This window comes from Emydura macquarii, unplaced genomic scaffold (genome assembly GCF_026122565.2).
Source record: "Emydura macquarii macquarii isolate MOO-44397 ecotype Brisbane River unplaced genomic scaffold, CSIRO-AGI_Emac_v2 contig_1043, whole genome shotgun sequence".
NCBI lineage: Eukaryota > Metazoa > Chordata > Testudines > Chelidae > Emydura > Emydura macquarii.
Genome location: NW_027131180.1, coordinates 17273078 through 17287443, shown reverse-complemented (window position 1 = coordinate 17287443; position 14366 = coordinate 17273078). Strand labels below are relative to the sequence as shown.

The following is a 14366-nucleotide window of genomic DNA, read 5'->3' as shown; positions in this document are numbered from 1 at the left end:
CCCCCCTCATTTTTCCATTTTTATTGCTGGGTGAGTGATAAATCATCACATCCTCTTAGCTATTGCTTCCACCAGGCCTCCTCCCAGACTCCTGAAACTCCACATTTCTCCTTCTACCTAGATCCTCCAATCCATGTGTGAAGTACCAAGTCAATTTATATTTATAAACATAACAGTTTTAAATCTCTCTCTGTATAAAGGCAGCTCTCTACAAGTGTAACTTAGGTTAGATCCCCCAGGTAATTTGGGAGAGAAAAAAAACACAGATCCTGACATTTTAAGCTTACACAACTTGGTGCACGGCGCTTTTCCACCTCAGCGTAATGAACAGCAAACCAGAATTGCGGCTTTCAGCAGCATTTTTTAAAAGAAAAAAAAGAAAGCAACAGATGCTTTAAGATGTAATGCAAAGGATATTTAAAATATCAAGTTTTTAAACGTTTGTTGCTTCTTTCCTATTAAGAATCCAGAAAGGTTGAAAACCAAACTTTTTATAAATATTAGAACATCGTTTCAAAAGCTGTTTTTGTAAGCTCCAATACCTCAGTTGAAAGTGTATTGAGTCCTCAGCCAAAATGTTAATCATTTGAAGTTAAATAGGTGTAAATAAAAAACAAAAGGAATTTACGCAGTCTAAGGGCTGGTCTACACTAGAGAGAATTTTGTCGACAAAATAGAGGAGGTGTACAGACTGAAATGTTCCTCCCTTCGATGTAACTCCCCTGCTATGCCGACATAATAAAACCACCTCAACAAGAGGTGTAGGGCTTATGTCATCTTAGTTAGGGCAACACATTGTTAATATAGATACTGCGTCCCTTATATCCACTGTGGAGCTGTCATTCTTGTCAATTTCACCACTCAGGCTGCTTGAGAGCTGAGCAGCTGATCTCCGCTCCAGGTTAGGAGCCAGGTGAGAAGCCAAGGGAGCTGGTTCTCTGCTCTCAGCTGGGAGCGGGGCGAGAAGCCAGGCTGACCAGGTTGCCTGGCTCCTGGTGGACCAGGACATCTGGACTCCACTCTTCAGGGGCAAGAAACCCCGGGCAGCTTCCCTCTGGGAATGGGGAGAGGGGAAACCCAGGGCAGCTTTCCCCGGCTCCTGGCGGGGAACAGGGAGTGTGTGTGGGGGGGAGCAGCCTACTGGGAGCCTGCGAGATTGTGGGGCTCCCAACAGGGAGGTGAGAGATCGGGCTCTCAGATCCCCACACTGCCCCTCTTAGGTTGATGGAAGTGCTCCTAGTGAGGACGCATTCCACTGACCCTAGGAGGCTAATGTGGACATCAGCCACCACAGTAATTACTGTAAGTTGACCTATGTTAAGGTAGACTTATTTTTCTAGTGTAGACAATGCATAAAAATTACTTCCCTTCTTAATTGCTCAACTTTCACTCTCGACTTTTTATGATATTATCATTTCATTAGATCTCTAGTCATCACTGAGTCTTCCTGAATAGACAGGACCTGAAATTCTAATATTAAAAAAATGCAGAAAAACAGGTCTTATTTATGCATTATGAATTTACAAAAGGACACAAGTCCAATTTCCACCCCCTCTGCAGATAACCTTTAATGGGTGCATCTCAAGCCTCAAAATCCGAAGCAATATATTATTAGACACAGACTGCATCACTCTCTCTCTTCAACTGACACAATTATACATCAAAGGCATATCTACACACCAAAGTTTTACTGTTTCAACTCTAACAGTATTGTTACAGCAGTAACACACCCTTTGCCCACCAGTGGGAGCACAGTTATGCTAGTATTTCTTATTTCATAGCAGAAGGGGAATAAGCTATACCAGTATATGACATTTTTATCTCAGTATAACTGTATCTATACTAGGGTTTGTACCTATATAACTATGTTGGTTAAATCAGTCAATCACACACCTAACTGAAATAGGTACGAAAACTATGCGTCAACCAAGCCTAAGGAACTACAACCTGAGGGATGAGAAGAATCTGGGATAAGCGCCTCATCTCTCTATCTTGTGATTCCTCCCCTTAAGTGACGTAAAAGCAGTTTGATGGGATCCAAAGGAAACTCCATCCAGTTGTCCTTAGCCAGAGACAAAAAGTGGTAGCTGCGACAGATAATATTGATAGTCATGGAAAGATAGCCAGATGGTTTGATGCTGGAGTAAACTGGGAGAACCTAATCATTATGACATGTATGCAGGGGAACTTTCCCCTCCACTTTCAAACAAAAGTTAATTTTGAACAAGCTCCTTTGCATATTTTATAAACAAGTATTGTTTTCCACACTGGTGGGAAACAAACATGTATTGGCTTATAACACCAGTAGCTCTCCATTAAGATAGTGACTAGAATCAAATATCATGCATCAGGGCTTCAGCCAGTCACCTGCTGGAGCCAGAATGAATCTCCACCTTCACTCTCTCCCCCCCCATGAACAATTGGCTTGATGCATTCTAGTTTTCCCCCCCTCCTTCTTCCTCTGATGCAACTGAGATTGGGCATAGCTGAAGATGGGACACTGGCGAGTGGACCAGTGCTCTGAGGTGATACAGAAAATGCCTGGCTGGCATGTCTTTCTAGATGCCTGGTTGGTGTGTCTTGCTCATATGCCCAGGGTCATACTGATCCCAGATTTGGGTCAGGAAGAAATTTTCCACCTGATCAATTTGACAGGAATCTTGAGGGGTTTTCACCTTCCTTTGTAGCATGGGGCATAGTTCACCTGCTGGGATTATCTGGGCATATCTCAACTAATCAATTCCCTGCCATTGCAGGAGCCTCAGGTACTGGTGGCACCTGGGTCTCCTGTTTTCTGCCTGTGACTCATAGTTTAATTACACCAAAACATTTCAGTCCTTGGGAAACTAAAGTTTTTGGGTTTCATATAGGGGTATTTGGGTGAAATTTAGTGGCCTGTGATATACAAGTCGGACTAGATGATCTGATGGTCCCTTAAAAACCTCTATGAGGCTATGAAATTGTATTCTTTCTCTGTGTCTGATGTAACACAGAAACCCCTACCTATCCTGCTTCTATACAACACAATGAGAGTTTTGTCACCGACTTCAATGTGAGCAGGTTTAGGCCCAAGGTTAGCTCCTGACGCCCATAAATATCAGTTGGTGGTTTAAATTAATGTTAACAGAATTACACATGTACATGAAAAGATGAGAAATAACTTTGTAAACACTACTCTTTAATAATACCTTCAACTAATCTAATAAAAGTTATGCAAAGAAAAAAGTATCCTAAAATTAGAAAAAAAATGCATGCATATTAAGACATTTTCATAAAAGATTTCTTACAACTGCATAATTAATTGCTTTTGAAGAACATGCCTAATATTTACAAAAATATTCTAACATCTGACTAAACTGTGAAAGAACTAATCACTGGCTATCAAATGGGATTAATGAGAATAGTCTCAAGAAACGATAAATCATAAACTAAGCATTTATATATCACACTATTACAAAGATAATGTAGAACAAGAAGAGGAGAGTGAAGTAGGTGCCTAAAAATGCTTTTGTCTTTCTTAAAGAATTCAGTTTAATGTACATGAATTGCACTAAGATCACAAATCTCACATTAAAACATGTTTGAAACCTTCATTCAATGAAGATTGTGAGAAATGGGTTTCCATAGGGTACATGCTCAGATTACAACAATTTAAACAAAGGGGCATTTTTAATTAAATTATGAAGCAATATTTTAATGTTACATAGAAGCAATACAGCAAAATTCTTCAACACAAGAGGGAGATTTAAGTTATTTTAAATCATCCACAATGAGGGATTTCTTCATCCATTCCAAATGAGTAAAATTTGGTAGGTGAGATTAATCACAATATTATGAAAAAGAAAAATAAGAAAAAACATGGGAGGAGCAGATGCCTAACATAAAAACAAGCTTTTTTCCTGTTCCTTGAATGATTCAGTTTATGAAATGTACAAGATCTGCTCCAAAATGATATGACAAATAAAACCTTCATTCAGTGAAGACAGTAGAAAATACATTTCCATTCTTTCAACTGTGGAGGGAAAAAAAAGAAAAAAAACCTGCTGTATCAAATTTCATACTCACTGGGGAAAATAAAAAGACTGCTCCTACACTGACAGAGAGTGATTAGGAACAGGATTGAGGAGATCTACTTTGAACCGAGGATGATTTTACAACCTCTCCATTTGCCATGAAGTATTTTCCTGTGTCTTTAGAGAATTAGTTTTCCGAGATCCTCAGATGAAAGGTGCAAGCATTATTATTTATGAAATAATTCACTCATTTAGAAGGTGACAGCCTTCTGAATGCGCTTTCACGCATAGTTAATAATGATACTTTGCAGATATGGAAAGTCAACAGTTTTCATTTGTGTATTCCAGAACTGAAAAATATTCTAACAATCAATATTAGCAACTTTATCATTAAGGTTTCAATATTATCGTTAAGGTTTCAAAACTTCAGTGATAATAAATGTCATAATATAATAATAAATTGCTCATAACTTTGTGAAAAATTCTTCCTTTAGTCTGAAATTGTTCATGCTTGCCATCTACCCAAAGGTGTTTAATTTAACACAAATTACGGCCACTGTTATTAAGGTGGCCAAAAAAAAACCTAATTTATTTTTTATTCTAATCATCAGTAATATCCAGCTCTATGCAAATAGCTCAAAATCAATTGAATTCAGAAAGCTCATAATTGGCATCAAGTAGTTTTCAGTGATGTGTAGTGTCTTCAAAAGGTTAAAAACATTTGTTTTCTATACAATGTTAATTCAATCTCTTATTTTATAGATAGATATATATAAATAAAAATCACACAAGCTATGTTAAGGTGGTAAAGTCAAGCACTCAAAAGTTAGGAAATTCCAGAATTAAGATTGCTTGTTCAACCTTCATTTGAATCCCTTATGTGTATGCATTATGAGATAGTATGTAATTAAATACTATTTTTCCCTACAGGACCCTTTGCCTGTGTAACAAGCCTGACCACTTGAGTATGGAGACAGAATCTGCAGGAAATCCTTCAGCTTGTATGTAGAAAGGCTCAGAATCAACATAGGGAGTGGCTGACTCTATGGCAGTCAGAGCTGGAGGCCTCCAGAGATCTTGGCCCTGATTGGCCAAATTGAAGGATGGCTGCAGTCATGAGTGGTGGTAACCATGAGGGAATGGCCACAGGATAACAAAGGTTCTGGAGGAGGCTGATGGCAGTTTTGTGGAGTCAGACAGCAGTTGGGTGAGCTGCCCCTTCTCTTTGACCTGAAGCTGGTTCCTGTACTTATCCTGAGGTGCCAGACAGCTGTAAATAATAAAAGCTAATTTGTTCTTCATCCTGTGAGTGATCCCCCTTGTACCTGATTTCTCCTACTCTGGTTCCAGTCATCGAACTCAGAACCTCCCTTGGTTAGCATCCACTCTGCCATCTGGGATCCCTAACCTCATCCTGGAGCGGGTGTGCATGGGGGTAGTAATACCTGTTTCTCCCAAGTTTGACCACTTCTGCTCCATCCCTGGCTCTGTCCTGGCCTCTCACCCCAGTCCCATTTTCCTTTCTCAGCCAGTCTCTCCATAGGCTTTTTTCATCCCTTTTCCACTCTTCTTGGCCAGCCAGTCCCAGTTCCTCTCTGATCTGTCCTACTCCCTCTCCTATCTCAGTTTCTAGTCACTGTCCCCCTCACCACACCTGCCCCCAGACTCAGTCTTCTTGTTCAGCTTCAGTATCCTCATCCGCACCACCTTCCTGGTCCTTGTCCCAATCTCTTTGTCCAGCCATTCCCAGTTGTCTCCCAGACCTTGGATACTCATCAGATTTGTCTCTCCCTCCCCACCTCCTTATTCCCAGTCTCATTCCCAAGCCATTACCAGTCTCCTCGCCATCCCAACTTTCAGTCCCAGTTTACCTCTCCCTTGCAATCCTTCAGTCCCAGATCTCCCTAACCCCAAGCTCCTTGTCCCAATCTATTACTACTGCCTCATGTCCCCAGACCAACTCTTGTGTCCTCTGAATTAGAATCAGGCAGCTTCCTCTTCCATGCTGCCTGGGCCTAGCAGAGGGGTGGGCATTGACAGGACAGGAGAAGAGAGACATTCCCTGCTTTTCGTTTTGATGCCCTGCCTGGGCCCATCTTTGGCAGAGCCCACAGCAGCTCACACCTGCAATAGTGGGGAAAGTCCTGCTAAGCCCTGGCTGGAGCACGTCCAGTGCAGATAGAATTTTTGGAGTTTGACTGTGAAGCTCTAGCAAATCTCTACTGAGCATCTGAGGACTGCAATTCTTCAAAGGTTAACAATTTGGCCAAATATTGGTCAATTTTCCTGGGGATAGAAAAAGGCACCTCCCTGACACAAAGGCCGCACCCTGCCTAATTCTCAGTTCCTACTCTAATGTATTGGGACGATAGAGCTTCTGAAATAAAAGGTCACCAGAATTTTTTAATATGTCCAAACAACATATTTTCTCCTTGCCTCATTCTCAGAAATAGCTAAATCATTTTGACGGAAATGCCCTGGGCCTCCAAAAATTCAGCTTGAGGGAGAAATCCAGCACAGACTATTTCAATCCAAACTGTTAAAGTGGGGTGGCAAAGTTATAAACAAATGAAAACAAAGTCTTATAATGGGAAGTGTCAGGCAACTTTAATAGCCACTGCTACCAGCTCTCCCTATAATGTAGTACTGTATTTGCTACTCCTGTTTTAATAGTTAAATTAACTTTATTTGTACAATTCTCTCTCTCTCTCTCTCTCTCCCTCTCTCACACACACACACACACACACACACACACACACACACACACACACATACACACACACACACGGTGTTAACATTGCTATTGGAACTTTAAACTTTTTATTATTTTAACTGCAAACTTAATAACAAATAATGCAACATTAATTGTTCATGTACACACCAATTCTACATCTATTCATAGTAATGACACCATCCATATGATAAATTGCACAACTATCTGAGAAACTGCATCTTCCCCTTTTCACCAGGAGTCTTTCCATTACTAATCCTTCCTTTCTGAGACTACTAAAGTGAAAAAATCCGAGCACCTTTCTAATAGATGCCATTTAAAAAAACCCAACAAAACCTATCAATCACAAGTTTCTTTTTGCCCAGAATTTAGCATGGTCTTCCAAATATACGCTATGGGTTCTTGGATAAACTGCACTCCCTGACAAGTAACTTTAAAGTCCAATATCTCACACAATCGGAAAAAAACAACCTGTCCTTATGCCAGTGGAAAGCTGAGATCCCAGGCTTTCCAGTGATATATAGTGTTCATTTCATCTGACTTGCCATGAAATACTGGACTTCAAAAAAGGTGCAGTGTCCTACCTTTATAGAAAAACTATTTTATATCATTTTTAGAGGCTTTTTTTTACATTAGGACTTTTTTCCATCTTTTCCTCTGAGGTCTGTATAATTAGATTCATGGTATTAAGACAATCCTGGATTTACAGGCAAAGCTGTACAAAAATGCCATTAAAAAGTTTACAAATAGATAAAATAGCTTTTCTGTAAAATATAGAGTATGTGGTGAACTAAAGGCTTTATTTACCTGAGTATGGAATGCAGCTTTGCTACTTTTGTATAATGAAGCCATCCCAATCTCAGACCAATAAAAACATTACACTTTAATCTTTAAGTATGTGTGTGTGCATCAGAGCTAAGTGAAGTTTTTTGGACAAACAGTTTATTCAATGAAAAGTACAGTTTTGAGTGACCCGAAGCTATTCGTGAATTTGATAATAGTTCATTGAATAGTTTTCACCAAAACACAATGGAAGCCAAATCTGCTTATGGAGTAAATGAAAATTGGAAGACCGGTAGTGGCATCTCAACCATAGGGGGTTATCCTGATTCTGGAGGCAATGAACTTTGGGGATGTAAAATGACAACAAAAGGATACACCTTCATCTACCACTGTGGGAGCAAAAGGATTATGCTTTTTGCATTTGAGATAGCTGAATCTCAGCCATGTTGGTTGGTGATGCTGAGAGATTGCTTTAGGTGAGAAACTGCTTTAGACAAGGATTTTAGCCGGTTAAAAGTTTAGACTCCAAGAAATGTGTTTTCAAAAGTCCTTTTTGTTTTATATATAACCATGTTTCCCTTAGCCTTACTTAGTATCTCTTAAATCTTTACCTTATGAGTGTTTTAACTATATTTTAGTGCTGTGATGTTATAAAGGACCTGATCCTGAGTTGTAGCAGTCAAAGTGTGTGTATATAGTGTTCCCTTGGGGACAGCAAACCTGATCATTTCCTGAGTGTCCAGTGACAGGAGCTGGTTACCACAGGGGGATGCTTTCAGAGGGGCTTGAGCGCTATCGTTACCAGCAAGGCAAAGTAAGGGCTGGTAGCCACTCAAAAAAATCTCCTCATGGCTCTAACAGAGTAGTATCAGAGGGATACATCTAGCTATGCACAACCAAAGCTGTCTCTCTTGCTAAGGAAGGGGGATAATGAGGTGACCTTGAGAATGATCTGACCTTGAGAAGCTGTCACATAAGGGGTGATTGGATTACAGTCTGTAAGTGTCTACATGGGAACAAATATGACAATGGGCTCTTCATCCTAGTAGAGAAAGTAATAACATGATCCAGTGGCTGGGGGTTGAGGTTGGATGGATTCAGACTGGAGATAAGGTGTACTTTTTTGACAGGGAGGGTGACTGACCATTGGAACAATTTACCAGAGGTCATGATGGACTTTTCATCACTGATGAGGTTTTTAATCAAAGAGCAATTACCATAGACCGCAAAACTAACAGCAATTTGTTTTAAAGTACATCAGAAACAAGAAGCCTCCCAAACAATCAGTGGGGCCACTGGACGGATCAAGGTGCTAAAGGAGCACTCAAGAAAGACAAGGCCTTTGCAGAGAACTTAAATGAATTATTTGCACCTGTCTTCACTGCAGTGGCAGTCTTCACTGTGAGGGAGATTCCCACACCTGAGCCATTCTTTTTAGATGACAAATCTGAGGAACAGTCTGAGATTGAGGTGTCGATAGAGGTGGTTTTGAAACACGTTTATTAAACAGTGCTAAGTCAGTGGGACCAGATGGGATTCACCCAAGAGTTCTGAAGGAACTCAGATATGAAATTGCAGAACTACTAACTGTGGTGTGTAACTTATCACTTAACTTAGCCTCTGTACCAGATAAGTGGAGGATGGTTAATATGACATCATTTAAAAAAAAAAAAAAAAAAAAGGCTCCAGAAGCTATCCTAGCAATTACAGTCTGGTAAACTTAATTTCAGTACAGGCAAACTGGTTGAAACTACAGTAAAAAACAGAATCATCAAACACATAGATGAACAGAATTTGTTGGGGAAGAGTCAATGTGTTTTTGTAAACAGAAATTATACCTCAACAATCTATTAGAATTATCTGAGGGTGTCAACAAATATGTGGACAAGAGTGATCCAGTGGATATAGTGTACTTACATTTTCAGAAAGCCTTTGACAAGGTCCCTCAGCAAAGGCTCTTGAGCAAAGTAAGCAGTCATGGAATAAGCAAAAAGGTCTTCTCATGGATCAGTAATTGGTTAAAAGACAGGAAACAAAGGGTAGAAATAAATGGTCAGTTTTCACAGTGGAGAGAGGTAAATAGCAGGGGCCCCGAAGTATCTGTACTGGGACCAGTGCTATTCATAAATGATCTGGAAAAACAGGTAAACAGTGAGGTGGGACAGTTTGTAGATTATACAAAATTACTCAAGGTAGTTAAGTCCAAAACAGACTGTGAAGAATTACAAAACTGGGTGACTGAGCAAGAAAATGGCAGATTGAATTCATTGTTGATAAATGCAAAGTAATGCACACTGGAGAACATACTCCCTACTATACATACAAAATGATGGAGTCTAAATTAGCTGATATCACTCAAGAAAAAGATCTTGGAGTCATTGTGGCTAATTCTCTTAAAACATTTGCTCAATATTAGCGGCCATCAAAAAAGCTAACAATGTTGGGAACCATTAGGGAAGAGATAGATAAAAACAGAAAATATCTTAAAGCTATGGTACGCCTACATCTTGAATACTGCAGGCAGTTTTGGTTGCCCCATCTCAAATAAGATACATTAACATTGGAAAGGTACAGAGAAGGGCAACAAAAATGATTAGGCGTATAGAACAGCTTCCACGTGAGAAGTTAAAAAGACTGGGACTGTTCAGCTTGTAAAAGAGATAACTAAAAAGGGGTATGATAAAGGTCTATAAGATCATGAACGATGTGGAGGTAATGAATAAGCAAATGTTATTTACCCTTTCACATAACACAAGAACCAAAGGTCATCCAATGAAATTAATAGGCAGCAACTTTAAAATAAACAAAAGGAAGTACTTCATCTCACAACACACAGTTAACCTGTGGAAATAATTGCCAGGGGATGGTTGTGAAAGGCAAAAGCATAACTTGGCTCAAAAAAGAATTAGGTAAATTCTTGGGGGATAGATTCATGAATGGCTATTAGCCAAGAAGGTCAGGGATTCAACCCTTGCTCAGGGTGTCCCTAAAGCTCTGACTGCCAGATGCAAGGACTAGACTGATAGTCACAGGGGATAGATCACTTGATAAATGCCTTTCTTTCATTCTCTCTGAAGCACCTGGCATTGGCCACTGTCAGAAGACAGGATACTGGGCTAGGTAGACCACTAGTATAAGCCAATATGGCCATTCTTATGTTTACATCCCAGGTGAGTAGCCTAAAAGCTGGGATAAAGATTAAGATAAAGATAAAAAAGGGCATTGGTATAATCCTTCCCCCCCCCTCCTTTTCCAGGCATTTTATGAATCTAGCCATTTAAAAATGCCCCAAACAACATACTGCGTTCGACTCAAAACCTTTTTTTTTTTTTTTTGGTATATGACATTTTTCACAATGTTCAGATTCGGTTTAACCCAAATTTAACACCCTTCCCCCCCCAATTTTTCAGAACTGCCAGCAAAGTGGAAAAAGGAATCGGTTATCTGCCCATCTCTGGTGTGCATGAATATTCTGCGAGGTTGGCATCAGTTGTTACTCTAAGTTTTATAGTAGCATAGCAGGTCTCTCTGAGAGACGCATTAGGAAGACACGGCGCTATACAAATACGTTCTGTCCTTCAGGTGAGAGACCCACAAATGCGAGCTACCGCTTCCCTTATACATGGAAGCGCAGCATAAACCACACTCGCTCCCCTGAAGCCAATGCACCGCAGCAGTGACCGCCCAGGGTGCCGGGCTAAGAGGGGGTGGCCGGGCCGCATTCCAGGCACCGATGCCCTAACCAGCATAGGGCAACTCTAGCCAGGGGCGCTGGGGACACTGGCAGCGGGGTTGCTTGCACCCCCCGACTGCACCAGCGCCGCGCTTCCCGCCCAGCCTGTCCCTGGGCTAGTGAGGAGCCTAGCTGGTGATGATGAGGGCGAGTCAGGGCATAAGCGCGCACCACCCATAGTGACATCATCATCTACAGCTCTCCCTCTCCCCCCTCACGCAACCAGGGACTGACACACTCCCTGCACCGCGCATGCTCAGAGCAACTCCTCGCTTCCCTTCCCGAACAGGCACCATTCCGCATGCGCACTGCGCCGCATATAAGACAAGGCCATAGTTTAGCTACCACGCACGCGCAGTTAAGCGAGACAGAGATTCCTGCGGGAGCACCACGCATGCGCAAAACGGGAACAAGAAGCCCTCTATGGGCAACAGACATGCGCACTAAAGGCTTCACTGAGGCTATGTGGCGGGCGCGTGCACGCACAGCGGGCAGTCTTAGTCCCTCTATGGGACTCGGGAGCGGAGCATGCGCGATGAAGCGATGGGCTAGTTTTGTAAGTGGCGCAGGCGCACTGAGGCGTTTGGGGACCGCAGCCCCGCTCGGTGGGGGGAAAAAAAAAAACCACCTCAGAGTTACGTCAGGAAAAGACGCCTTTGTGCATGGGGAGACCCGCGCGGCGCAGGCAGCCCCCGAAACGGGCGCGAGACGCGGCCGTTACTCACCCTCTCCGCCGTTAGCCGCACCCCACCCTGCTGCCCCCCTCGGCGCCTCCCTTCACGATTCGCCCGCGCGCGCTGCTGCCACCGCCGTGATTCCATCCATCTTGAATTTGACGTCATCCCACACCAGGGATGAGGTCATCGCAGGGAACGCTCGTCACGTGCGCAGCGTTGCGATTGGCCGGGCGCGAGAGCGCGGCGCGGGGCGAGGAGGCGCTTGGGTTGGGGAACGGGGGTGGGTGGCGGTGGCGGTTCGGGAGAATTACCGGGGTTCCCCCAACCGCCACCCCCTGCCCGCCGCTAGAGCGGCGCGGCGCCTCCCGCTCAGTCCCGTCCCGGTCGTTGCGTGGGATGGGAGCCGTCTTCCCGCTACGCGCCGCGGGGCCTGGCCCGAGGCCCTGAGAGCGGGGCCGGAGCATCCCCTGGTCTCCAGAGTGAGAGCGCGCCCGGAGATGGGCTGGGCGCGGCGCGGCGCATCCGGGCCCAACGCTGAGACGGGGCGGGGGGGACCCCGGGAGCTGCCCCCGCGCCATGCTCGCGGACACTCCCGGGCCGCGCGCTCCTCTCTGCGGTTGAGGGGCACCGAGGCCCCCCCGCCCGCAGCAGCTCCTCCGCCGCCGAGTCCGTTTGAGCTGGGGCCGACTTGCCGCGGGGAGGATCCACTGGCTCCCAGGCCCCAGCAGAGCCCGGCTCCCCCAGCCCGGCTTTCTGACCCCGTGAAGGGGGCAGGGCCCCCCAAAGCAGCGGAGTTGAGGGTTAGCCCCCTCCCCCCACGGAAGTGGAGAGGGCAGGGCAGGGCATGTTGTGGTCTCAGGCTGTCTGCAGACTCAGGCCTCCTCCTCCAGGGGTTTGTGTGTGTCTTTTTTTTTTTTTTGGTAACCCTGAGGACTAGACATGAAATTTACCGTTTTAAAGGACATGATCCCAGAAGTTGGGGCACATGCCTACAGTGCCCCTGTCATGCTTCAATGAGGCCCTGTTTATAGTGTGAACCTACTACCTGCTCCAAGCCATCCAGACCCTCACTTATTTAGGAGGGGGTGGCTCCTTTTGACACTACAGCCAGTTTTTAAAATGATAATTTCTTTGTAGTGATAAGAAAAAATATAACAAGTTGGAGCGGTGCTTATGCTGTGTGGAAAGATAAAAATTCTCTGTCTCCAGTACTGTACATTCCCCACTTTTAAGGTCTGAGCCAAAGCTCATTGAAATTAATGGAAAGACTAGTATTGGCTTTGGATCAGGATAGTAGTGAACATTTAACAACAAAATACAGCTACTAGTTCATATAAGATAATAAACCAATGGCCTGGAAAATTACATCTGATAAAATGTGCATCATCCTTATCTTGACTAAAATCAAGCCATTTTGAGTTAAATATCTGAGTAATGATCTAAGTGAGGGATGTCCAACCTATGCCTTGCAGGACCCACCAGAGAATTTCATAAGGCCGGTGGCCAGCTTCAACACAATATACTAATGGCTGATTCGTTGTTGTTTTGTTGACAAGTTTTTATCATTTTAGTTTACATGAGTGTGTAAATAAGGTGTTTCTATGTACAGTATTGTCTATCTAAATATATATGAAACAAGATGAACTTAAAATATAAATCAGAACAGGTAACTTTACAATTTATTAAAATGTAGAATCTGTTTGGCCCCTATAAGGCTGTGATTACGTTTATGTGGCCCTCCTGTGTAATAAGGTTGGGTACCACTAGGTGCCTAACTGAAGGTATCCAAGTTGAATAAAGCGAAACTGACCAAAGCCATATCCATCTTCCATAGCTTTCAATGAGAGCCAGATTTGGCCCTTTATCACTTCTAGTGCTAATAAGTACTACAGAAGCTACAGCTAGAAAAAGTGTCAAAACTAATAAATGGGGGGAGGGGTGTTAAATGAAAAAACATGTATGTGGATTAAATATCTTTCTATGTGGCAATGTTCTTAAATAGATATTGGGATCTTTGTAATGAATTGTTACTGTAAAAGAACAAATTATTTCAAAAGGCTATAATAATTTACCATCTAATTTACTTTGCTGTTATTCATTAGATATTAATGGATCCAGTGGCGCCCATTTCCAACGGTGAGATTATGACGGCAAAAATAGAGACCCTGATAGTGGCATGAATGGAACTAGCAAGTTTGTGTTCTGTTTTCATCTTGGGTGGATTAGGTATTATTTATCTATACCAATTTGAAATATGATTCTTATAGATTTGATTGTTTAAAAGGATATAGGACTCTGTTCAGCCAAGTACTTTAGCATGAGTATAGTCTCATTCAGTTAGCTGGAATTGCTCAGAATTAGAGACGTGACCATTTTTGTTGATGCTAACAAAACCTAGGTAAGTGATTTGTAATATAGATTTTTGTTTT

At 42.7% G+C, this 14366-nt stretch overlaps 1 protein-coding gene across 4 annotated transcripts in view; it reads right to left on the bottom strand.

The window, feature by feature from the left end:
• The window catches only part of ZBTB21 (zinc finger and BTB domain containing 21), a 29892-nt gene extending 17467 nt beyond the window's left edge, over window positions 1-12425 (bottom strand). For 2 of the 4 annotated variants that reach the window (XR_010919177.1, XM_067545333.1), the window contains exons 1-2: window positions 11986-12425; window positions 9445-9523 (exon numbers count right to left, since the gene is read on the bottom strand). Coding sequence is in view for 1 of the 4 variants with exons in the window: in XM_067545333.1 (XP_067401434.1) it covers window positions 9445-9506 (62 nt within the window). In the remaining 3 variants the exon portion in view is untranslated. Of the gene's footprint in view, window positions 1-3203; window positions 4013-9444; window positions 9537-11985 lie in introns of those variants that run through there. The other 2 variants (XR_010919178.1, XM_067545335.1) reach the window with 2 other exon arrangements.
• Between the last annotated feature and the right edge of the window lie 1941 nt (window positions 12426-14366).